This window comes from Phacochoerus africanus, chromosome 1 (genome assembly GCF_016906955.1).
Source record: "Phacochoerus africanus isolate WHEZ1 chromosome 1, ROS_Pafr_v1, whole genome shotgun sequence".
Classification (NCBI taxonomy): domain Eukaryota; kingdom Metazoa; phylum Chordata; class Mammalia; order Artiodactyla; family Suidae; genus Phacochoerus; species Phacochoerus africanus.
In genome coordinates, this window is record NC_062544.1 from 79,629,787 (window position 1) to 79,656,841 (window position 27,055).

Genomic DNA, 27,055 nt, shown 5'->3' on the forward strand with positions numbered 1-27,055 from the left:
GCCGAGTCACTTATTTATTTTTATTATTCTATTCCCACTTCAGCATCTTGTCCTGAAGGACAACAATATACGGCCCTAATTTTTTCCATCTATCTTTGTGTACATGAGAATGTTATTAAGGCCGTCACAAGAGCTGCACTGTGCCTTTGCTTATGAGCATAATTAAACTCAGACCCTCAATTAGTCATTTTAACCCATATAATGGATGAGCGCTTAGTCCCGTGGTGCCACTAATTCTAGAGTGACCTTGAGAAAACCCCCTCGCAAAGTAATATTAGTGATAATCACACTCTGGCTAGAAAACTCCTAGGAAATTTATTTTATCTGATTTACTCTTGCATTAGACACAGGAAAGAAGAGGAATTGTTATTTTTATGTTGAGTTCAGTTGGTTGCTGGTAGTACTCATCTAACAAAAAGAGTCTGTTTCTTAAGGTGTTTTTTAAGTCTTGTAGAATGAGCTCTGGGTTTATCCCAGTCTTGCATTGCAGAGGAATTGAGTAGCCAGGCACTGAAAAGGGAAGGACTTCATCTAATGTGGATGCTGTGAACAGACACGACACCACTCACCCCGCCCACCCTCCATCTTCCCACATTTGCTTCTAAAGCAAAGGATGCTCCTGACCTGAGCAGTGCTTCACTCCTGATCAACGTATCCATTATGGAGACAAAGTGAATGACTTGCTCGAAGGTCATCAATGAAGCTCATCAATGAAGGTCAGAATTCAGGAGGGAGCAGAAGTAGGGAGTCTTAGGACCCCATCAGAGAGGATGGTTGGACTGCCCATCTCCAAAATTCCACCGGGGATGAGGGCTTCAGCTTCCTGTGGTGCACCCTCAAGTTTCTAGCTCCCTTCCTCCCACCAAATGAGGAGGTGGTGGTTTATACCATATTGGTTTGTCATAACAAAGGACCAGAGGTGGAGGGTGGCTTAAACAACAGAAATTTATTATCTCATATCTCACAGTTTCTGGAGGTTAGGAGTCTGAGACCAAGATGTCAGCAGAGCTAGTTCTCAGAGGGCTCTGTCCTTGAACTTGCAGATGGCCACCTTCTTGCCATGTCCTCACTTGGTCTTCCCTCTGTGTCCTAAATCTTCTCTTCCTATACAGATGCCAATCTTGTTAGATTAGAGCCCATGCTAAAGACCTTGTTTTATCTTACCTATCTCTTTAAAGACTATTTCTAAATACAGTGACAATCTGAGACACTGGGGGTTAGGACCTAACATATGGGTTTGGAAGGGACAGAATGCAGCCCATAATAATAGCATAATAGTTGGCTTTCACTGTTCTCACTTTGAGACATAATTTTTAGTAAATTAAAACATTCTTCTAGCAAGGTCATGTTGACTAGTATGAAGCATACTTTGATTTATTGTATAATAAAACCAAAATCATACTTATTCCCTAGCCAAAAAAAAAAAAAAAGCTAATGTTAACTTTTTGTCTCTGTTTCCAGTCGGAAGTAATCATAAAAATATGCTATAGTTTGACATTTTCCTTTTCTTACCTCCAAAGAGTCCATCTCCAATGGAACTTTAAGAAATTAGATAGCAACATAGGAATTTAAAACGCTGATTAGGAAGTTTCCATTGTGGCCCAGAGGAAATGAATCTGACTAGTATCCATGAGGATGCAGATTTGATCCCTGACCTTGCTCAATGGGTTGGGGATCTGGTGTTGCCATGAGCTGTGCTGTAGGTCACAGACACAGATGTGGCTTGGATCCTGCGTTGCTGTGGCTATGGTGTAGGCCAGCATCTGTAGCTCTGATTCAACCCCTAGCCTGGGAATTACCATATGCCATGGGTGTGGCCCTAAAAAGCAAAAATAAAAATAAAAAAGCCAATTAATGGAGTTCCCTGGTGGCTCAGCAGGATCTGGTATTGTCATTGCCGTGGCTTGGGTTCGATACCTGGCCCTGGAACTTTTTGCAGGCGCAGCCAAAAAAAAAAATCTATTTAATGAATTGTTCTTGAATTGAATTGAGGTTTACATGCTGTATTAAATTCTAATACTTTGATGAAATCAAAAACTTGAGTTAATAAAGAGAGATCTTAGAAAATCTATTCATCTTAAATTCTGTGACTATGTATTAAATGACCTTTGATTTGGAATCAGGGGATCTGCACTTGAGCTTTGATTTTGATACATCTGTCCATTGTCCTAAGGGAAATTCATCTACATTATCTTGGCATCATGTTTCATGGCTATATAGGAGAGGTTTGGCCTAGCTGTCCTTAATGAAATATTTTTAAACTATATATATATTTTTAAAAGTAAAGCATAATTAGGCTGTTTGCTGACTGACTCCAAGTTGGAATCCCTAAAAGAGGCATCCTTAAGGAAAGCATCACCCTTGAGTACCATGGGCTCTAGGGTCTGGCCTTACTTGGTAGGAAACTTGACCTTAAAGCTACAGTACCATAGGAAGAAGTTAGCTCTTGGTTTAGGACTTACTAAACTAAGAGCCCATCATAATGCTGTGCTACTTTATTTATTTATGTATTTATTTATTTATTTATTTATTTATTTATTTATTTATTTATTGCTTTTTAAGGCCACACGCAGGTTCCCAGGCTAGGGGTCCAATTGGAGATAAAGCTACAGGCCTACACCACAGTCACAGCAACGCAGGATCTGAGCTATGTCTGCCACCTACGCCACAGCTCACAGCAGTGCCAGATCTTTAACCCACTGAGAAAGGCCAGGGCTCGAACCCGCAACCTCATAGTTCTTAGTCGGATTCATTTCTGCTATGCCGCAAGAACTCCAGTACTACTTTAGTATGCATGCTGTTTAATGCAATTGTTCCAATAACCTAGTGAGGTGAGAGGTCCTATGCCATCTTACAGATGGAGAAACTCATACTCATAAAGCCAAGAATAACTTGCCCCAAGTCATACAGCTAGTAAGAGAATGAAAGGTGATGTAAGTCCCAGGTGGCAGTATACACAGGTAGGTTCCTCCCACTTCACTATATTCTGTAAACCAGAGATGAGAAGCATCTTAAGAACACACCTGTTTAGTTACACTGAAGAAAGGATGCTGACTCAGGATCCTTTGAGAAGCATTCACCTAATTAAATACCCTGCATTAGAATCCATGCAGGGTATTTAATTAGGGGCAACACCTGAAAGAAAAAATGGGCAGGAACCAGAGTAGCTGGAAACCATGGAACCATGATGCAGGTCAGACCTCAAGTGAAGGAAAGAAGGATGTTTGGTTGAAGATGTTTTTGGTCCTAAGGGCATTCCACAAGACCACTAGGGAGTTCTTGAGCTCAAGTCATCCTTTAAAGGAGCCCCATATTTCCCAACAGCGGTCTTGCATTATCACTGATGCCAAGCTCAGCTGCTGGCTAGGAGCCCCCGTGGGAGTAAGGCCTCTGAATGAAGGTGAACACAGTGACAAATTTCAGGGCACAGCAGCCTGACTGTTGACTTCCATCTGATGCTCCTGCAGTCAGAGGTCTGAGTGGGTGCTTTTGCGTGGATGGTCCATAAGCCTAATCTTTTACCAGAGCTTCCATTGGCTTTAGGCTACCTACTGAAATAATCAGAAAATCACTTGGTGGTGGTATGGAATCCCAAAAAAAGGAGTTAGGAGTTAGTTATATAGACCAAAAGTTTTATTCTCGCAACATCTGTTCTTTTTACTTGCTAGGCCCTGTGATAGACATGAGGCTATAATGAAGAACAAAAACTAGACAGTCTGTGGGATTGGCCATCAAAATCCATGGATAATGTCGTTAAAACAGCCTGAAGCATTTAAGTCCCATTAGAATGCCCCTAAACAGGACAATTTGGAGTGTGTTTTTCCTAAATAGTGCCTCAGAAAGCCCTCTTTTCCCATATTTTCATGGCTGACGAACCTCCCCCTCTTACTGATACACTCTTTATATATAAAAGCTTTTACCTTTCATTGATTTATTGTTATATTTTGTACCCCAGAAGCTTTCTATCTCCTCAGGATTTTGCATTCCTCTTACCTTTTCTATTAGGCAAAATCTGAAAAAAAAAAAACAACCTTTATTTTTCAATTCTTTCAGAAGACCTTTCTGTGCCCCAAGAGGGCTAACTATAATTTCACAAAGTTCTTCCTGGCATTTATGTTCCATGAAATAGTAATAGAGATCATTTCTCCCCAAACATTATTTTATTTCCCTAAGCTAGAAAAAGTGAGAGTTTAATGATTTCACTTTAAATATAAATGATTAATATAGAATATCCCATCATGCTCTTCCTTCTTAAAGTTTCCATCACTCATTTCTGCAGAATGTGATCTACTTAATTATGAGAATTTGCAGGATCTAGCTAAAAGTTTCTTTTAATTATTTATCCTATAATTTGGTTGCAAATATGGACTTCTTTTAAAAGAATAAGCAAATATTAAGTTTTATCTTCTGAGTATGAGTAGCCATTTTTCCTATTAGAATATGAATATTCAGATCTTCCATTTGTATGAACAAATTACTTCCTTTAAAAAAGATTAAATGAAAAGTTTAGTTGATTCCCAGTTGGTAGACAATAGTGTTTAATATTTATCCCTATAAGTCATTGGGTCATAAAATATTAGCTTCCTGATAAATATCAAATTGTAAGTGCTGGTTCCTTCTTAAAATATTTCATAACTTCTTGATATTAAAAATATAATTTTTCTTCCTTCTGCCTCCCAAATTATATTACATTGCATCCGAAGTAGCTTCCCTGGAGGAAAAGCAAAGAAACAAGTCTATTAACCATAAATTGAAGAAGAAAAAGCTCTCCAAACAGTTTTACTTATGGTTATGATTCTCCAAATATACTAAGCCTCTCAAATATTTTAACACATCTATTTTTATACATGCCATTTCTGTTTTCCCTTTTCAAAGTGACATTTGTTTTAAAATAAAGCCTGCATTCACCAGTGTTGGGACAAAACAACCAAGGAGATGAGTACAACTCACAGGAGAACATCAGAGCACCTGTGGAGGTAGCCCATGTTCAGTAACATTGATGAAGATCTCCAACGTGCAGTTATGATTGAGAGAAACATAAACAAGAGCCACAAATACAATTGTCCAAAGGCACCAATTCTGAGAGCATACCTCCTAGCCACTATCTTACAGATTTAGAGTGAAGAGCAGATGTACCATGCTGCTCCACCTACCCTGTCTCTTAATTCTGCAGCTCCCCTTAGTCAACAAAGAGTTTTTTTTTTTTTCTTTTTACGGCCATACATGCCAAAGTTCCCAGGCTAGAGGTCGAGTTGATGCTGCAGCTGCAGGTCTGTGCCACAGCCACAGCAACACTGAATCCAAGTTGCATCTGCAACCTATACCACAGTTTGCAGCAATACTGGATCCTTAACCCACTGACCAAGGCCAGGGATTGAACCTGCATCCTTGTGGAGACTATGTTGGGTGCTTAACCTGCTAAGCTGTAACGGGAACTCCAACTAGGAATATTTGAAATACGTTTTACTTCTTCCTTATATAACCAAGAATATTTGAGATAGATGAGTAGAAGTTTTTTGAATTGACATTCTGTTCTCACAGGCCCCCTTTTCTGGTTTCGTGATTTCCTCATGTCACTCTGTAGGCATCCACACTGTTTACTGCATGGCACTTAATAGACAATGATAGGGAGGCTGACTGGGATGTTCTGGTTCCCTGGGGTCCTCTCCATCACCCTTTGGAGCTGTGATAGGAAGGGATAAGAAATGTGGTCTCTGTACTCAGAGAACTGTGGAGACTTAGGGATCACAGGAAGCAGAAGAGCAGGGAGGTAAATGGAGGGAAGCACCACTGGGGCCCTGCATCGTGGACCTCCTAACTGTCCCTCTGTTATGGGATCTTTTTGATCTCACAGGCAGTTGCTTATTCTGGACACTAAGAACTGGGGAATAAAAATAAAATCATTCTCTAGTTCTTATTAATAAGTTCTTGTTCTGAGCTGGCAGAAGCTTCTGGAAGTACCAGCTGAAGTGTTTTCCTTAAGCAAAGAAAAGTCACAGAGAGGACAGCCCTGTCCAGATTTCAGGCTTGGTCTACAGTTTATTGCCTCCAAAAGGTTTCAGCAAAAGAAGCAGTGGTTAGTAATAATATGCTAACAGGCTGACCGCCTTCAACACTTAGATTTTCAGGACACTGGGCTTTTCGTCTGGGTCATAAATTCATTTTCAGTTTTTCAGTCTGCTCAGAAAAAGGACAAACATGCCAGGACTTCAGATTAATGCTGCGTCCTCCATTCTTGTCCCATAGTGGTACAAATACATCATTATTCCCCATTAACAGGCCCTCAACTGGCAAGGGGATGCTAAGCCATGGATGTCCTGACTGCAGCTGATGAATCCCAACAACTAATTACATTTCTCTTAAGGTAACTTATTGCCAGAAAGTAGCTGTGTTAGCAGAAAGACTTTACGTGAGAATGGCCGTACCCGGGAAGAGGCCAGCTAATTAATCATTCCCCATAATTCTCTGTAATAGCCCTGTCTGGACTTCCGTGTTCAGACTGTTGTTCTTCTTAGGGATCCATTTGGCCTGACCTTATTGTGAACCAACAGTGTAATGGTAATTGCAGGCTGGTTTATATAAACAAATGAGGGCTCTGCCCAACAAAAGCATAGTCATAGAGGTTGGTACTTAACTGCTCTAAGAGCTCTCTATTTTGCACAAGTTTGGGTCAAGTGCTTAGAACCAGTGTAGCTTACTGCAAAAAAAAATTTATTTTTTCAAGCAAGAGAAAGCACCATGTGCTTGTAAAGCCTACCAGGAAGCATGGCTTGTGGTCTGTCCCCTGGAGTGAATCCTACTTCACCTCTTGTGGAGGAAAGAGGTTTCAGGTCTTTACAGAGAATTTTAACAGGACGTGAAGGATGCTTGTGCCTTAGCACTTACAAAGGGAGTGCCGATCACTTTCTCTCTAGAACATAAAGAACTTTACTTATTTCTCCTCTTCAGGCAGCACTGTCATCCTGACTAGCAAGCATGATTAAATGTCATTTGTCCTTGACCCCTGTCACTTCCAAGCAACTGAAATAGATTAAGAGGCCAGTCCTTCCCAAATCAGATGGAGGCAAGTGTCCTCGGCCAGAATCCATAATAATAGACTCACATAGGCATTGATGCTGGGCCTGATTAGGATTCTCCAGGGCTCGTTCCTGTTTGAGGAGAGATGATGGACACAGATTATCTTTCTATTCTGTCTCAAGCACCCAGCTAGGGCCCCGTGCAAGCTTAGAAAGAGACCTTCGGAAGACAAGTGTTTAAGCATCCTCCTTTGGAGGCCAGCAGGGGGAAAGCTCTAAAAAGCAGAGCTGTGGGTCCAGAGTGCCCAAGTGGCCACTGAGATAGGGAGAGAAAGGAAGGAGAAAGGGAGCCCTTACCTGTCAGCTCTCATGGCCTGTAAGCTTCCTCTTCTTCCTACAGAAATCTTTTACATTCCAAAGGCTTTCATTTATGTGAAGCCAAGGGCCAAGAAGTACAATGAACCATAAATATCAGATTCACCTGGTCCATGGGTCATTCTGATTATCACTAAAACTGCATCCTTCTTCCCAAGCGGCCCCATCTATTTTGACTCTAGCACAGCCCCCACCTCCAATTCAGTCCCTAGCCCTGAAACTTCCATATGCTGCAGGTGTAGCCATAGAAAGGAAAAAAAAAAAATCTGAGAACAGATCTGAACTCACTGCAGCTCCATGGTCAAAGCTGGCCAGACGCTCCCAGTGAGGCCCCTGCACCCTCCCTATGTTTGCAATACTGGCCTCTTTTCTGTTGCTCTGCAAGGAGACCTTTTCTACCTCAGGACCTTCCACATGACTCCCAGCACCTGGAGGATTTTAGTCTCTTCTCTTTACCTTAAATAAAGGAGTTTAAATGTCTTCTATTAAGAGAGACCTTCCTAAATACCGTCCCTCCCTAATACCTTTTCAGAGCTGGCTGGGCTCTTGATCAGACCTTCTGACAATCAGCAATGATGGTCTTACCTGTGTGCTGTGTATGTCAGGCCAGTTGCTCCATGAGCTACATTTTTACCTACAGGAGGACCATGTCTTTTATTATTATAAATTGCCCTGCCCGAGAACAACATCTGGTCCCGGAAAGACCCCTATAGATTGCTCCCAGCTGAAGAGCAATGAATGAATGAATCAATGAACAGGCCCTTCGCTGGCTGTTCTGCTGGCTGCCTAAAAACTGCCATGTATGAATTATTGCCAAAGCGAGGAGCCTTCTAACTCTCTTGGCTACTGATAAACTCTCCCCAGTTGCAAAGAGAATGTTACTTGCATGGTCACTGGTTTCCCCCTGAGATTGAATTCTTAGGTAGAACCACGTACCTACTTGCTCTACAGTGTGGGAGGCTGGGTTTTTTTCTGCTCAGTAAAACCACCACATCAACCCATTTTACCAAATGGCAGGCTGTCTCTTCTCCTGTTTAGTTCAGTTTGTCCTCACAGTTTGCTCACACAGGCCCTGGTTCTTGGGATGCTGAATTCTTCATCCACCTCATTTCAAGGAAGCTGTTCCACTATTGGTTTATCAGTGCAGTTAAATAATAAATATGGACCAAAAACTCTTGAATACCACTAATCATCACTTGATTCTCACAACAGCTTTATAAATGATAGATTATTGTGTAGGTTTGATTTTTCCCCCAATTTTATTTTTTGTGTGTGTGTTTTTTTTTTTTTTTTAGGCCTGCACCTGTTGCATATGGGGGTTCCCAGGCTAGGGGTTGAATTGGAGCTACAGCTGCTGGCCTACGCCACAGCCACAGCTATGCAGGATCCAAGCCACGTCTGTGACCTACACCACAGCTCACAGCAACGCCGGATCCTTAACCCACTGAGCAAGGCCAGGGATCGAACCCGCAACCTCATGGTTCCTAGTTGGATTTGTTTCCACTGCACCGCAACGGGAACTCCCTCCCCCAATTTTAGATAAGAAGAAACTGAAGCTTAGAGAGATTTAGCAGTTCATCTCAGAGCTCCTGGTAGAAAGCTGTGAACCAATATTTAAAGATGGGCTCTCAGAATCCAAACAAAATTCTCAGCCATGGTATCACCGCCAAGGAGTCAGCCTCTTGGCTCTCAAAGCTGCACCCAGCCTGTGCCTCTGGGAAGTAATTAGAGCGGCCATAACCAGTTCATCCTCATCTCCTTGGCAAAGCGCTAAATCAACAGTGTAGATAAAATGGGTGACAGCCCTTGTTCCACACAAACATATATTGACTTTCTAGTCTGTTCCCAGGGCTCTGCTAGGTATCTGAGAAACTCACATGAATAGGACGTGATACTTCTCACCTAAAAGGAGAGAAGAGAATCTGAGCTATAGTGCATAATGCCTGCACTTGGTGTCAGAAAAACTTGATGCAGAATTTCTGGAAGGCTTCTGAATAAAGGAGTCTGGATTCCACTCCAGGAAGATGGCCCAGAGGCCTGCACTGGGATGAGGAAAAGCTTTCGGGGGAAGGGGGAGAGGAGATGTGTGGTCCAGGCCAAAGGGTCCTCTTGCAGGAAGAGCATGAGGCATGAATGGGGCAAAACAAGGGGCTGACGGTGGCTAGTCAGGGTGTGGTTGGCGGAGAAAGACCTGTGAGGGCCCTTCGAGGGGAAGGGTCTGTTTGGAGCTGAGTGGTTTTATTTTCTATTTTTGTTTCTGTTTGGCCGCACCTTAGACATGTGAAAGTTCCCAGGCCAGGGATCGAACCCATGCCATAGCAGCAGCAGGGACAATGCCGAATCCTTAACCCACTGTGTCACAAGGGCGCTCTGGGAGCTGATTGTTGAGAATGTTGGGGAACAGGGTCATTTTGAAGGGACTTCTTTATTTTTGTATGCCAGGGGAACCATGGAAGTGGCAGGCAGTTAGAGACGAGATGTTTGTGCAGTGGAGATTTAGCTGTGCACACAAGGGGGAGAATGGAGAGAAGGCTGAGGAGAGGCAAAGGGAGTGGGTTGCAGACCTGACGGAGGGCAGGTGGAACGGTGATGAGATGACAGTGGGGCTGATGGCTGAGCTGGGACTGTGTTCAGACCATGCACTGGAAGCTTCCGACAAGCTGTTTTTGAGATAGGTGTGATGTTATGTCATTGTAAGTGTAAACTCCAAACCTAGAGGAGCTGGTGTCCAAATCCAGATCTGACCAGAAAACCCCTCATTGTGTGATCTTGGGCACCTGAGGTGGCCTCTCCGAGCCCTGGTTTCCCCATCTATAAATGGCAGTGTGGTGGCAATAGAGGATGAGGATGAGAATGAGATGATACACAGTTGGAGCTCATCTTTATTTAAAATTTTGATATTTTGCTCATCATAGGTTTTTTTCATTAATTTTGATGGAAAATGTTTAAATATTATTTAGTGCAGCAATGTAAAGTTGCTTAACACACTGAACTGCATGCTGAAAAATTATTAGGATGATAAATTTTGTTATTTTCATTTTACCACAATTTGCAGTTCCTTGGTGCCTCAGCGGGTTAAGGATTATGAGTTATCACTGTTACGGTTCTGGTAACTGTTATGGCTCAGGTTCCATCTCTGGCCCAGGAACTTCCACATACCATAGCCTTAGCCAAAACCAACCAAACAAAAAAAACCCGTATTGTTTCTGATGATTAGTGAATTTTTTTGCACCCCCTTAAATTTGGCACAGAGTGAAGGCCTCACTCACCTCCCCCTTGTGCTGGCCCTGCAGTCATGCACATAAGTAGCTTGGCACAGGGCTTGGCTCACAGGAAACCCACTGTAACTGATGGCTGCTGGCTCTGGACTGCAGCCATCATGCAATTGTAATGAAAGTATTGGGAGCTACTGGGCATTATCAAGGGAGAGTTGGGTCCTCTTCTGGCACCTAAATACCTCACATACCTTGCCTTGGCTACCTTCTCAAAACATGAGCCCACTTTGCAGATGGAGAAACCAAGGGTCAGAGAGCTGACCCCCAAGGCCAGGCTGATATTGCGAGTTGAAATTCGAACCAAAGCTTTTCTACTCCCCCAGGCTGACTTTCTGAGCATAAGTGCTTCCATCGTTCACAGATGAATGCCAGTGTTCACAAACATTGTGTTACACAAATCAGGACCTGCTAAGAGAAGAGTGTGTCCCCTGGCTGTGGCTCCCTGGAATCCCACTGCCTTCAGCTGCAGTTTCATGTCACCTGGTCTGTCTCTGAGCTTCCTATGGACTAGGGCTAGAGAAGGAGCAGGCAGCCAGAGGCTGTTCTGGTGTTGGCATCTAATTTTATGTCCTTTCTGTGGCTGCAGCACATTAGTATTGTTGTCACCTGGTTCTCCTGTCTCTTCCCCATTCTAGGATGTTACCACCATTTGACAAGCAGAGAAATCAGTCACAAACAGCCGTGCATAGTTAGCCCCAGACCAGAGTCGGTCCTGGGTGGAGACAGGGAACCATGGTGGGGGTCGGGGTGCTGCCTGCTGCCAACCTGTGCTTCTGAATGCAGACACACCTGGCCGAGGGCATCTGTCTTCTTTCTCTTAACCCTAATCAGAGTTGGTCTTGATGTTATCAATTTGCCTGGCTGCCCATCCTTCCCGCAGCTGGCCTCCTTGCAGCCAGCTTCCCAGTCACTAGCACTTCCCTAGAATAAATGTGATGCTCTGGGACCTGAGTGTAGAGTGACTGGATGCCAGGGGGCAGTAAGCAAGTAATATAAGTGGGGGGAGACTCTTGTGGGGGCTGAAAAAATATATGCACAACTTAAAAGTTGAGAGTTTTGTTTTATTCAGTGGACCAAACTGAGGACTTAAGCCTGGGATAACATCTGAAGTAACCCTGAGAAAATTATGGAGGAAAACTGCACCCTGAGGAGGCGAGGGGGGAGCTGAGATACACAGGAGTTTTACAACAAATGGCAGGTAGTAGGAACAAAAGCTTACTGTTAATAACATAAACTAGATATCTCATGTTAAGGAATTTAGGGCTTTTCCATGTATGGTAAGATGCAAAGGTCCGGACTCACTAAAGTCATTCTTTTGATAAGCACCTCAGCTCTCCAGGGCCAGCGTCCCATGCTTTCCCATCCTGAGGGCTCACCCTAGGGAATGGCTGAAGTCTGATGGCTGCTAGATGGCAAGTGTTCTTTGTTTCCTTCCTGAGTTCCCTCAGGGCTCACCAGCTCAACCATTGAGGTGACTGCAGTCTCTGATGACTTTGACATCTTTTGTTTACCAGTAGGGCAGGCAATATTTTATTTCTCACATGAAAGGGTATGATGAATGAGCATAGAATAAAGGGATTGCACTGGTCAGGGGAACAGGGAAAGCCTTCCTGTGAAAAAGACAGGAAGAGTGAGCAGATGTTTGGCAAAGTGACAAAGAAGGCATAGGATCCTGGATGTGTGCCCTGGCAGGACCTTGAGTTTGACCCTGAGTACAATGAAAGCTCTTGGGGTGGGAGGACCCAAGCTCCAAAGTACATCTTAGAAGAATCCCTGGAGTCTCCCCATAAAGTGGGGGAATGAGGGCAGAAGCAGAGAGACTGATTAAGAGATAAGGGAAGCTGGTGATGACCTGGCAGTGGCCATGGAGGAGGATTCTGGAAATGCTTTGCTGTGGGAGCTGACTGATGTGTGGTAAATTAGGATTCACACATGAGCAACACCATATTTATCTAGTACGTTAGAGTGTTTTGTGCACAACAAAATAACCTTTAAGGAATGCTCCCCCCAAAACAGGTTCCAGGTGGCACAACTTTGCTTTTTTCTTCGTGACATTTTTACCTTTTTTTTTTTTTGGCTTTTAGATATTTTCTAGTTATTACGCTCTCTGGGTCACCATGACCATAAGTAGGCTTTGTAAAGGCTCATTGTCACCCTCATTCTTCCTATTCTGTTCATCCCCAATATAATTCAGGGGCTCCATCATACGGGAAATTCAGAATTAAAACCAAATAAAAAAGTTAAGTGGGAGTTCCCGTTGTGGCTCAGTATCCATGAGGATGCAGCCCTGCTCCCTGGCCCCGCTCAGTGGGTTAAGGACCTGGCATTGGTATGAGCTGTGATATAGGTTGCATGGCTGTGGCTGTGGTGTAGGCCGGCAGCTGCAGCTCTGATTCAACACTTAGCCAGGGAACTTCCAGAAGCCACATGTTCAGCCCTAAGAAAAAAAAAAAAAAGCTAAGTAACACTGATTTAGAGGTAAGTGTCTCTGCCCACCCCCTGTGATGCAGACCAGATAGAGAACAGGGGAGAGCTGCAACTGGCTGCCTTGTGACTACTTATAACCCCCAGCGCCCTCCTTTCCCCACCCCGCCAGTGGCTAGTGCTCATGGGAGATTGTCAGTCATGAGCATTCTCAAGGTGCATCCATGTGGGAAAGAAAAGAGGGAACACTTCTTTTAAGCATGTAGCAGTTCTAAATTTCTTTGGTATTGGAACAATTTATATACTTGACTTTTAGCACGTTCTGTAGGAAAAATAGTCTGTGGTAAGCATTTGTGATTAAAACTAAAGTAATACATTGTATCTCTTGGGAAATTTTAGGGGAACGTTGAGGATTATTGGAAATATTGGATTCGATCTCTGGGTCTGCTGGTCTAGTACCAGCTGAATTTAGATACTATATAAGGATTCTCTCCTGCTCTCTTTTGCTGAGAAATTGAATCATTCTACTCTGTCTTTTCTGTAACTTTTTTCCTTTATTAATTAGCTGATGCAAACCTTCCCATATTAGCACATATAAAAAGATTGATAACAGAGTTCCCATCATAGCTCAGCTCATAATGAACCCAGCTAGTATCCATGAGGATTCTAGTGCGATCCCCGACCTCACTTAGTGGGTTAAGGATATGGCATTGTCCTGAGCTATGTTGTAAGTCGCAGATGAGGCTCACATCCCACGTTGCTATGACTGTGGTATAGGCCAGCAGCTGTAGCTTCCAATTCAACCACTAGCATAGGAACTTCCATATGCAGCAGGTGCAGCCCTACAAGCAAAAAAATAAAAAATAATAAAATAAATAAAAGGATTGATAATGAGAGAAATTGTAATAAAGTGAGTGTTAGAAAAACCTTGGGTTTCCAAATTATATTTTCTAGATTATTTTGATGGTGCATTGACACCTTGACATTCTTCCCATAGAGTCATTGTATGTATCTTGTGCTGGAATTCCAAGAACCATTGTCATTTACAAAGAACAGTGAAGCCAGATGACACACGTGCCTTGGGTCCATAGTAGAGGGCACAAGTCTTGCATTTGTTTTCTTGTTATCCTTAGGGTGACCACTGAGATGGTTAAGGGTTTTTAAATAAACCTTAACACTTGCTCAACATTAGGATAACAGTGTAATTACCAGAACAGATGAGAAACCCTCTAATGGAAGCACTGATTTTGAGGGATGAGGAGAGACAGTGAAACAAGGCTCTTCAGGGCCAACTTGTAGGCTCTTTTTAACAAGGCTCTGTGGCTGCTCATCGTGTCTTTGCTGAGTGACCTTTCTAAGCTGCATTATAATTCTTGGATCTTTTTTTAAAAGCATTACTCCCTTCCCCACTAAAGCATTAAAAGGAAATTGTGCACCCAATGGTGCCATTATCCTGTACTCATGTTAAGGGCTAGCCATCTGGTAGTAGTAAACCAAGAAAAGTCACATTTAGGTTACCTGGAGTTGGTGAGAGACGTGTTTACCACTTCGGCACCAAGAGGCATCTAAAAATCCTAATGACAGCATCTTATCATTCACAGCATCTAAAATGCCTCCATTTGAAAATGCAAAAAGCTTGTCTCAAAGTTTTGAAATTCTTCAGCAGAAGGTTAAAGTGAATATTTATGGAAAATGCAAATTTTTTTCTTCTGGGGATGTGCAGATAGAGGAGGTTTTCCATTGCTGCCATAATGTAACAAGTTACCACAAATGTAGGGGGTTAGAACAACACAGACTTATTATCCCAGAGTGGTGTACATCAGCAGATCAGGGAGCTTGGCTGGTCTCTCTGCTTGATGTCTCACAAGTTCAAAATCAAGGTGTCTGCTGGCAGGCTTTATCAGGAGGCTCTGGAGAGAACAGAACATGTTTCCTGGCTCTTTCAGGTTGGTGATCAAATTCACTTCTTGCAGCTATAGACTGAGGGTCCCATTCCCTTGCTGGCTGTAGGGTGAGAGGTGTCAGTTTCCAGAGTCCACACCTGCGGAGCCAGTAATGTCCCTTCATCTTTCCTCATCGCTCCTACCTCCTCTTCAGCTGAATCTGTTGGACTGTGTCTTTGCCTCTCTCTTCTGCTTTAAAGAGCTTCTGTGATTATGTAGCACCCAGGAGGATAATTTAGGATCATTTCTCCATCTTACAGTCAGCTGATTAATAACCTTAATTCCATCTGCAAAGCCTCTTCACAGCAGTGCTTCGGTTAGTGTTTGAAAAACCAGGGGCAGTAATCTTGAAGAGATATCTTTAGAATTTGCTCTCACACAACCAAGAAGAGACAGTCCAATCATAACAAAACAGAAGCAGACAATTAAACTATATAGGTGCTATAGGGAGTTCCTATTGTGGCTTAGCGGGAATGAGCCCAACTAGTATCCATGAGGACTCGGGTTCAATCCCTGGCCTCCCTCAGTGGGTTAAGGATCTGGTGTTGCTGTGAGCTGTGGTGTAGGCCAGCAGCTGCAGCTCCAATTTGACCCCTAGCCTGGGAACTTCCATGTGCCACAGGTGCAGCCCCCAAAAGACAAAATAAACAAACAAACTATATAGGTTCCATAGCAGCCTTAATTTTAAAATGTGAGTTTCTTTGAACTGTGCTGATAACAATTTTTCCAGCAAGACTCTTAAATTACACCTAAAACCAGTGCATAAACTGTAAAGACCACATTAGCTCTCCTCTTTAAGAACCTGGCTCCTGCTTTCTTTTAATAAGTTTCAGAGATTTCTTCCAGAAATGAAAGATATTTCAATATTAAGATTAAATATAAATATTAAGATAAGTAAGTATCTCTTTTCCCTTTAGAAAAAAATTAAAAGGCCAAGTGATCTTGGTTTGACTGAGCTTTCTTTATGTTTTTCTTACAAAAGTGTGTATGTATTCTGAGTTTCTTCTTCTGTCATTAGCTACCCCTATACTAGATATTTCCATTCCAAAAGCAAGAAGAAGAAAGTGGTCCAGAGATGCCGTCTATAGTTTTCATTCATTTTTGGCCAAAGATTGGCTTAGTTTGTTCCTTTTACTTAGCTGGAACGATACAGTCGTCCCTGGTCAAATTAACTGGAGTCTGGATTCCTTCTCATTTATCATGTTCTTTGGCCCAAATAAAAGACTACTAATTGAGTTGTCCAGACTTCTAAGTTCATGAAATACTAATTATGAGAGATAGGTACATTTTAAGAGATTAAAGGAAAAAACTTCTCTTTTTAAAATTTTTAATCATTTCCTCCCCATTTGGACATAAGGCTTAAGCTGCTTTGATCCAGGGATTATTTTTATTTGCATTTTGACCACAGATTCAAGGAGACATTTTCCAAGGAAGAAATGTAAAAAGAAAAAAAAAAAGAGTTTAAAAGCAGGGAGGGGTGTTACCGGCAGGCTTCTGACTGTACCAGCAGAGTAACAGGAGATTCTTTTCTCCATCTGAATCTGGTGGCCCAGGCCTCTTCTAATCACTTAACCCTCTCATGCTGGGCAAAGATAGTGAGCCATCAACTTCAAGAAATGCTGATAGTGCCAGTCTTGATTTCGGAGAGACAGCAGTGAGTGATGGCTCGAAGTGAGCTCTTAATTCTGTGCTCAGGAACTGAACCTGGTCAGCCTGGGTGAGAACCAGGAATCCTAGTCACTAAACCACCTAGAGGCTACAAGCAGAATTGCCCTGCTCTGTTGAAAGCAAGAATGTTTCAAGGAGGCAGACTCTGAAAACAGATACAAAGTTTATTGTTACAAACACAGTACAACATATGGGAGAGCACACAGAAAAGTAGTCTATTTATTTAAGGCAGAAGCATAGCAGTAATATACACCCAAAGGAGGGGTGCAGGTGCCTGCCTCCTCCTGAATGAGGAGTGTGCCAGAGAGGTGGTTTAAACCACTTATGTGGGGCAGTTCTTCCAGGTCTTTGTTTTCCTTTGGCCAATTATCTTGTTTTATCTTTCATACATGACCAAACCCAGACCCCTCCCTGATCTGCATGCCCATCTTTTGGCCAAGATGGATTCTAAAGTGAGGCACAGTGGGAATGTTACCTAGACTTATTATGGTCTTGCTTCCCCTCCCTTTCTGACCCACAGGGCTCTCTCTTTGCATGTGTATTTGGGGTCTCCTTGACACTCAGGATGTGAAGTTTTCTTGGTCTTTGGCCCAGTCAGGGCTTTTGGTCATTATTACCATTATTTAACATATCCACAGATGCCAGGTAACAGTTATTTGCCTTGTGCCTATTGTTATTTCCATCTTGAAGTATAGATAGGTGGCTGGTTGTCAGTGTCTATCCTGGAGCCCACCCTTCTTCTGCCTCAGTGGGACTGGGGAATTGTACAGAGCGCAGTGGGAAGGGAGAAGTAGAAGGAAGAGAAAAACTTAAGAGTGAATGCAGTTCTTTGCCTCTTATGATACTTTTGGTTTTTTGATTGTTGTTATTGGGATGCAGTATGATATTGGTGAAGGATCAAAGCAATTATGAAAACAAGAAATGCACCTCGAGAAAAATTTATCATCTAGATGAGTGAGCTTTTAAAAATCACATGGAATCCCAGCTTTAATATGTCTTTGAAATACGATTTGTTAAAATTTCCTGCAAGTCAATAAGTAGAAAGATTACATGACTGCATATGGGGAATTAGGTGATGAATTGGAATGAAATTTTAGAAAAGTTGTTTTGATAATAGCTATTAATAATCCAGAACATAATGCCAAATCTTGAAAGTCTTCAAACCCACAATTTGACATTTAAAAGGCAAGTAGCCAATTACCTATAATCCCTTATTAGTCAGCTTTGTTCTCCTGCTTCGTAGAAGATGGAGGATTCATAATACACTGAATTGGATGGCCTGGGCATTGTTCATTATTTAGCCGCAGTGCTCACTTTCCTGGAAGCAGCCTGCTTGGTGAAGTGAATACTGCATTTCACCCTTTCCTGGAATATTAATTTATTATATATATTTTAAAACTCAGATTCTGTGATTTATCATAAATCATGTTTAGTTGATGAAAAATAATTTGGCTTAGCAGAAAAGGAATAAAACACTGTTTTTTAATCTATGAACTTAATTTGCATTTTGACACACAGCATTTTCCTTTGGCTGTTGTTGCATTTGTATTTGGACCATGGCAGGCCAATGGTTTTTCTGTTTTATGGAGATGCTCGCTGATGTTGGGGGTGGGATGCCGAGGTGGGATTTCCAATATGACATGCATCCCCAATCTGAGTTCTCACAGGAGAAAGAAGAGCCCACCACAAACATGCCCAAGTGAAACATTTTAGGAGTTAGTGGAATACAGGGCAGGAGGGCAAGAATTGGCCAGGGACTGGGCTACATACGGCACTGCTCCAAGCTTGAGATTCAGTCAGGTGACTAGAGTCTTAAGGCACAGTGAGTACAGCTCATGAACCGAGAGCTACAAGCTAGGAAACAGTTGTGGGTATTCAAGGAGCACCAAGAACCACAGGCACAGTTAGGTTCACAGGTAATGGTTTTAGCCACACAGCAATTCCCCCCCCCCTTTTTTTCCCTGCCGTTTCCTTGTAATTTAGCCCAATGGGAAGCTTTGAGCAGGTATCTCAGAAAGCAGTTAACTCTGCAGTGTCTGTCAATTTTAATTGGAACTGTGGAACTGAAATCCTAGGTGGCACTTGACAGCGATGGGGTGTCTTTTGACTCAGGTGTTTGTGGTTCTGCTCTAGGCATCTCTGGAACAGTGGGAGTGATGCATGGCTGATTCCAGAAGGCACGCATCTAGGCAGTCCTATAAAGGGGCAGCTCTGAATAGTCAGTGTCAGCTCATCACTCTTTCTCTTCTGCTTTACATTCATGAGTGGGAATGGGGGTGTCCACTGAGGGACAGCTCTAAGGACAGCATGGCAGCAGGGTTCATTGCCAACCTGGTGGGTAGTTGGTCTTTAGGCCACTGAAGCATTCTGTCCCTGCAGCTCCACAGAGCAATTACCAAGCCATCACTGTCCTGATTTATAAAGAAATTGCCTTCCTTAGAAGACAGTAATGTGCAGAGCAGAAATCCAAACAGCAAGACGGTGCTAATCTTTTTTTTCCTAATAGGCTCTATTATTTTTTTCCCATTTTTAAAAAGTTGTATTAAAGAATAGCTGATTTGCAATGTTGTGATAATTTCTGCTTTACAGCAAAGTGATTCAGTTATACTTGTACACACATCCATTCTCTCTCAGATTCTTTTCCCACATAGACCATCAGGGAAAACTGGGTAGAGTTCCTATGCTATACAGAAGGTCCCTGTTGGCCAATCATTCCATACCTCTGTTGGTGCATATGCAAACCCCAAACCCCTGGTCCATCCCTCCACTCACCACCCCAGTGGTCACTTGCTAATGATAAGTTTCTTTTTCAAAGTCTGTAATGCCATTTGCAGCCACATGGGTGGACCTAGAGATTATTATACTAATTGAAGGGTCAGACAGTAAAAGACAAACATCATGTAATACCACTTATATGTGGAATCTGAAAAAAAGGATATGAATGTAGTTATTTGCAGAGCAGAAACAGAATCATAGACTTTGAAGATGGAGCTAATGAAAGGGAGAGAGCGAGAGCGAGAGAGAAAGAGAGAGAGAGAAAGAAAGAAAGAAAGAAAGAAAGAAAGAAAGAAAGAAAGAAAGAAAGAAAGAAAGAAAGAAAGAAAGAAAGAAAGAAAGAAAGAAAAAAAAAAGAAAAGAAAGAAGAAAGAAGTAAAGAAGAAAGAAAGAAAGAAGATAAAAGAAAAGAAGAAGAACAGAAAGAAAGATGAAAGAAAAAGAGAAAAAAAAAGAATAGGGAGAAGGGAAGGAAAACGACATGAAGGAAGAAAGAAAGGAAAAAAGGAAAAGGGAGGAAGAAAGGAAGAGAGAGAGAGAGGGAGAAAGGGAGACAGGAAAAGGGAAATTAATTTCTCTGGAAATTGTTCTGACTTGGCTGTGATGAAGCACCAGATTTAAAAACATGTAAGTAGAGAGACAAGTCAATAGCTTTTCAAATAAATTCCACCTCCCATTATTTGTTCTCAGTAGAAGTTTATGGAGGCGGGGCTATTCCTAGTGCTATTCCTACCGTCTGATACTTGTGGTTGACATCTCAGATGATGTTCTGGGAATCCATAAAGTAACTAGGCCATATAGAAGTAGAAGCTAAGAGAATTTTGCTGCACCCAGTTTCTAGCCAGACATGTAAATCACCTCCCCCAAGATGAGCAGAAGATGGTTTAAGTACCACAGGAGGGAGGGACTTCATAGGTTGGTTTTTGGCTCTTTGTCAGGCATTTACATGGGACCTTAATTCCAACTAACTGTTCAATGACCAACACCCAGATTATTGGGATTTTTTTTTTCCCTTTTCAGGGCCACACCTGTGGCATATATGGAAGTTGATTAAAAGTGGAAATCCAGAGTTCCCATTGTGGCTCAGTGGTAACAAACCCAACTAGTATCCACAAAGATGCAGGTTCGATCACAAGCTTCTCTCAGTGAGTTAAGGATCTGGTGTTGCCATGAGCTGTGGCGTAGGTCGAAGATGTGGCTCAGATCTCCCATTGCTGTGGCTGTGGGGTAGGTCAGCAGCAACAGCTCCAATTTGACCCCTAGCCTGGGAACTTCTATAGGCCATGGGTGTGGCCCTAAAAAGCAAAAAAAGGAAGGAAGGAAGGGCTGAAATTAATATTGAAAATGTACCCTGTTGACAATAGTTGTTAATTCCTGATCTTTCCCATTGATTGTCTGGCCCTGCCCATTCTTTGATTACCAATGAAAATAAGGGCTGATCATTATGACGTTTATTTTTCGATCAGGAGACAGCCCACCCCCACTCTAAGGAAAGACGAAGCATTCATGGTTGAGGGAAAAATGTGGAGACATTTGGGATGAAGGTACACGGAGCTCTCCCTACAGTTTTTTTCAGGTCTAAATTCCATGATTCTGTCTTTGGAAACATGATGCATCAAAGGATGAAGAGGCAAGATTTAAAACACAGAATCATACACATTGCAGTCGGCATTCTTCTTACCAAAGAGGTCTGAATGGAATTTTTGACAAACCTAAAGCTCAAGCTGGTGAAAATCATTTCAAGAAGGAATGGTCTAAAAATACTCTCTTACAAAGGCCAGTGTCTCTTCACCACTTTTTCCTTCCTGGGAAGTTTTCCTCCCTCCCATGGTGTTTGAAGCCAAGGTTGGCCACCCCAAGGCAGAATCTACAACACTTTACATAAAAATGCTGCCAATATTGGCTCAGTTATATCATCTAAGGAACTTAGGAGTTTTGTTTATATTTTAAGATCAGCAAATGCCAAAAATACTAATTTGAATTGACTAACCTTTCCCAGTGTTACATTAAAATGCCAATAGAGCCTCTTTAAACATGCCTACAGAACTTTGTGGATATTAAAGAAAACATTTATGTTCAGTAGCATTTTAGCACTGAGTCTGTTTTATTTTCACTTAATTCCTAAAAATCATAGTCCATATTTTGCACCAAGCCTAAAGCTCTTGCTTTTCTACCCTTCACAGACCCTGCATTTGTTCTTTTGTTTCCACTTACTGCCTATGTGGCCTTGGACAATCTCAGTTTTCTCATCTATAAAATGGAATGAAGTGTAACATGAAAGGAGTTTGGGAAAATGAAATGAGAATACCTGTGTCAGTCACAGTGTGGGTTCAGAGATTCATTCTGTTAAAATACCCCTGTGGGCTCTGTCCAAAACCACAGATTCTTGGAATCTGCCCCTTGGCTGGGCCCAGCAGTCAGCAAAGAACACTACCCTTCCCAGCCAAACCCTCCTCCTAGAATTAGGGCAAGAGCAATAGTCTTCAATGTCAGCATTGATATTTGGTAATATGCAAATTATCCAACTCCACCCGTGATCCTTAGATGGGGCCTAGCAACTAGCGTGATTTTGATGCTAGTCTTAGTTTGAGGACCGTTGCCCTATCAAGAGCATTATCTCTTTCCATCACCCTTCCCCACAGTTTCTAAATTCCTTCAGTCTCTTTGTACCTACCACTGACTCACTTCCTCCAGCATCCTTCTAACAGGCTGTGCTGTCTGTAAATCAGTTACTGCAGAAGTTCTCTACTGGAAGGAAACCCTAGCCATGGTTAGGAGAGGAAGAATGCCCTCTCAGATTGTGGAGTCACTAAAAGCATCCCAAAGATGTGCCTTTGACCTGATTTTCCCGTGTCTTTTGTAGATCTAGACGATCTCTCTGCCTTCCAGCTGTGCATTCCATTGCAAGAGGTCCCTTCTATTGCGTTTTGCTCAGCCCGTGCCTTTACAGGAAGACGCTTGGGCAGCACCTGCCCATAAATGGTGCCATGGGCATCCAATGACTAAATTTTCCCAGATAGCTCTGTGTTCTTAGAATACATCTCTAAAATAAAATAAAATAATAAAATAAAAATAAAATAAAATATAGAAAGGAGTTCCTGTCGTGGCACAACAGAAATGATCCGACTAGGAACCATGAGGTTGCAGGCTCAATCCCTGGCCTCTCTCAGTGAGTTAAGGATCCAGCGTTGCTGTGAGCTGTGGTGTAGGTCTCAGACACAGCTTACATCTGATGTTGCTGTGGCTGTGGCGTAGGCTGGCAGCTGTAGCTGGACCCCTAGCCTGGGAACCTCCATGTGCCACAGGTGTAGCCCCAAAAAAAAGTAAAAATAACATAAGAATACATTTCTAGACGTTTACTTCTGGCAGAGCCAAGGTAGGTATATTTTTGAGGCAGGTGAAAGTTGATCTCTAAAATATTTCAGTAAGTTGGAAGCTTTGTCTTTGAAAAGTTATTTCAAACTTTCTGAAAGAAGAAGAAGCCTTTGAACCAAAGAGCTTCTGATTCCCTCGGCGGTTGTAAATGAAGCAGACCTTGAAGACTTTGCCAAAGTCTGCCCTCTCAGCAGTCATAGGACTTTCATGGATCATGTGCTTGGAATTCTGCATTCTCTATTTCTAGCATTTCATGTGTGACTCACCCAATTCTAGTATCTTTTGTGGAGACCCTCCCTACTCATTAAAGCTATATTCCTGGGGAGTTCCCACTGTGGCACAGTCAGATCAGCAGCATGTCTGCAGCTCCAGATCCCCCAGTGCAGGGGGTTAAAGGATCCAGCATTCTGCCGCTGTGTTGGAGGTCATAGCTGCAGCTTGGATCTGATGCCTGGTCCCACGAACTTCCATATGCCACAGGCTTGCATAAAAAAAGAAGAAGAAAAGCTGTATTTTTGGCAAATGTTCTGAAAAGGCAAGCAGAGTATTTTCATTAAAACTCTGAGAGGAGGTGGGACTGGAAGAACGATTTTCGGGTGACCACCACAAAGGGTGCTGACACATCCTTTTGCTTTGCAGGAATGTGAGTTCAGCTGGAGAAGAGGCCCGAAGGAGGATGCGGGAATGTGACGGGCTCACGGATGCGCTGCTCTACGTGATTCAGTCTGCGCTGGGGAGCAGTGAGATCGATAGCAAGGTGTGTTGTGTTTGTATAGATGAAGCATCTTGGAGAATGGAGATGCCCAGGAGACTAAACAATGGCTAACGAGGATGGAGAGTTAATGCCTTTTTAATCCTTTCACTCTGAAATCTATATTGACGGGGCTTCTAATCCTAGCCTAGAACTAGACACTTAATTCTTAATTAGTAGTGAATGAAAAATGTAGATTAAATTACTCCAACTACAGGTGTTCCAGATCAGTGTATAAACTCACACATCTGGTTGCCCACAGTCTTCTAGCTTTATTCTCTAAAATCCACATGCAAAAAAAAAAAAATTAAAACTACCTGAGATTTGAATAATCCCATATTCCTACAAGATAGCTTTTTAACAACTTCATTCTATCCAATGCCATTTAAAGAATGCCTGATGAAGTGTAAATAAATGCTGTCCAAGTGGAAAATAAATGAGCCCATCAAAACGTTAATCATCAGTGTCTCTTTAGTGTTTAACCAAAATAGAATTGGGTGGGCTTTGCCAGTGTTTGAGCTATTTGGTTTTGTCTTCGTTTGTCTTTTCATTCGTTTTAATTCACTTTAAATAAAAATGTGTAAAATGATTTCATAATATCCTGGTATAAATACAGATTTTACCAATGCTTTAAAGTCATGTATGGGGTGAATGTGACACCTTATTAAGACCTTCTCCAGAGCCACCCTGGTGATATTTTGGCCCTATTAATTCTTTGCTGGGGTCTGTCCAGTGCATAGTAGGCTGCTGAGCAGCAGCTCTGCCTTCCACCCTCTAGATGCCAGCACCGTCCTCCCCTCTCCTCGGTGTGACAAACAAAAATGCCTCCAGACATTGCCAAATGTACTGTGGGGAGGCAAAAAATTGGCCCTGGTTGTGAACCTAAGCCCCAGTCCATGGTTTTTAATGCCAGCTCTTCATCAGAATTGCCCCTGAACCATTTAATAAATACATGTGCCTGGACCCTATCACAGCCCCCTGAATCTGAATGTCTCACTCTCATCTCTGATATCTACTCCTCTGAAAGTTCATCAGGTGACTCAGTGTGCATCTTGAATGGAAAACCTGCCATAGTAGATACAGCTTTGAAGTGGACTCTAGGCGGGAATACAGTGTGATGTAATTTAGTTGTAAGGTCAGCTGAAGAACAAATGAGAGTGGTTTTATCCATCTACTTACTCATTGGCATGGGGACAATTCAGCAAGGCACTTTTTTTTTTTTTTTTCGTTTTGGCCTCATCCATAGCATGTAGAAGTTCCTGGGCCAGGGATCAAACCCATACCACGGCAATGACCCCAGGCACTGCAGTGACACCACCAGATCCTTAACCCACTGAGCTACAGGAGAGCTCCTAGCATGGCACTTCTCAACCTTGACCACACATGAAAAATGTAGAAAATGACTGATGCCTTCTTCCCTAAAGTTTGAGATAAATCCATGATATCTTCTGGGGCTGCAGACCTTTGAGTCTCGTTTACTCCAATTAGAAACACTGTCATTGTATTGCTGCCACTCAGTTACATCTGCACCCATTCATTTACTGTGCACATGTTATCAATTTCAAAGTGACATATGATATAAAAGATTTAATCAACCTCTCTTGTAAATGCCCTTAGCAGCCACTTTAGGCCTTTTACTATCACTGACAGGAAAATTAAGTCCCTAAAGAAGCAACCAGTCAAGATGTCTTGAGTATTTATGGACACCTGTTAATACCAGAGACACGGGTTTTTTTTTAAAGAGTGACTGAAGGTAATTTGTAATTCACAGAAGCTGTGATGCCAAGGATCTTAATAGTCAGAGTGGTAAAGACTAAGGCAGGGGAACACTAAGCCTTAGGATGCCAAGCAAGCTTGAATCCTGCCTGGGTCTTTCAGTTGAAAGTAAAATAAGAGTCAGCAGCCTCTTGCCTGAACAAGTGCCCAGAGCCCTGTAGGGGTGGGTAAGACAGCCTTCAGGAGCAGGGTCCAAGATCAGAGTGCTTTGATGCACACACGTCTTTTTTCTGATGTGTCAGATGACCAGACTCCTCAAACTCTGAGTAGCCTTGAAAGTTCTCACTGTTAATGTCCACCTTTCCCCCCAAAGAGGAAACTAGAAAACGAGGAGCATTTAGGGCTGGAGTCAGAAGACTCAGAGAGTCCTGATTGAGTGACTCGAGCATGAAGCTTTGTCCCAGGATCTCCTCTCAGTGACTAGAGGACAGGACCCCAGTGACCTTAGCTTTGAGACAAGGAGGATCCTCATAGCTGTTGAAAGGATCAAATGTAATAAATTACTCGGCCGTGCTTTGCTGGCCAGAATGTACTATTGAGTTTTAACGTATGATTATTGTCCCATCATTCTCCACTCAGCCCTCTGCTTGGCCACTTCTGAGCTTTCACAATGACAAGTTAGAGGGGGGGGGGAAATGTGTGCACGCTGTCTTTGAGGCCAGTGAAGTTAATGAGTAAAAGAGCCTAGATTCCACACACGCTCTCAGCTCAGCGCCTATAATCGGGGCAGTTTGTTCAATGGGTAACATATGGCAGAGCATTCTACAGACAGCCTCCAAATTAGCCCTTTCTAATAGAAAATAAGGAGTCAAAGTCACCCTGGTGACCAAGAGAAACTGCTGAGAGCTCTGTTGACAGCAGTGGGTAGCGAAACCAAAACCACCAGCTGCCACACGCCTTCTGCTGGTGTCCCCAAGAAGGGCAGTGGCTGTCCTTTTATTTTCCTGCACCTGCAAAGAAAAATGCTTGACTTGGTAACCCTCCTAAACCGAGTTTAGGAAGACAGATGAATTCAATCCCCGGGACCCCCCCACGTCCTCCCCTCTATACCACTCCCTCTGTCTTCCTTCCCCACCCTACCCGTCCCCACTTTCTCTCTCCTTTCTCTCTCCCCTGCCAGCTTCCCCCCAGATCACCCCTTAGCCACAGGTAAGATGATAAAGCGTTTCTCAAAACTGCAGATTTATTCCCCAGTAGTCATTTGTTTAACAGAGACATGGATGTGCCCCCAGGGAAGACAAACAGCAGGATGAGAAAGAAGTTTATTCTCCCAAGTCTTTGATGTAAGAAAAATCAGTTTGAGCTGATTGAAAAATCGTTCTGACTTATGCCATAACATTTTCCTTTCGGGGGAGACTTCTCTCTCTTTTGTGCATCGTCCTCTGTTTACCTGCTTTCATGCCGGTTCCTTTTTTGATTCTGAGAGGATGCTTGAAATAGAAAATCAAGTTGACTCAAAGCCTGTGGGATTAGCAGCCCATGAAACCTTGAAACGCTGACAAGTGAGGTCTGGAATGGCAAAGGCTCCAGAAATACACCCAGACTAGTTTTCCTGGTTGATTTTCATGCTCACCCCCCCCTTCCTCCAGTAGTCAGTCCACTCAAAGATGTCTGCTGCCTTTTACCAGATTTCAGTCATAGGTAGAATTTGAACCCTGGCAGTGCTCCCCTCTTCCT

General features: G+C 42.7%; 1 protein-coding gene across 3 annotated transcripts in view; it reads left to right on the plus strand.

The window, feature by feature from the left end:
- Positions 1–27,055, plus strand: part of CTNND2 (catenin delta 2) — a 1,041,823-nt gene that overhangs the window by 853,021 nt on the left and 161,747 nt on the right. For all 3 annotated transcript variants that reach the window (XM_047768122.1, XM_047768109.1, XM_047768114.1), the window contains exon 13: positions 23,491–23,608. In XM_047768122.1, coding sequence (XP_047624078.1) covers positions 23,491–23,608 — 118 coding nt within the window. The remainder of the gene's footprint in view (positions 1–23,490; positions 23,609–27,055) is intronic.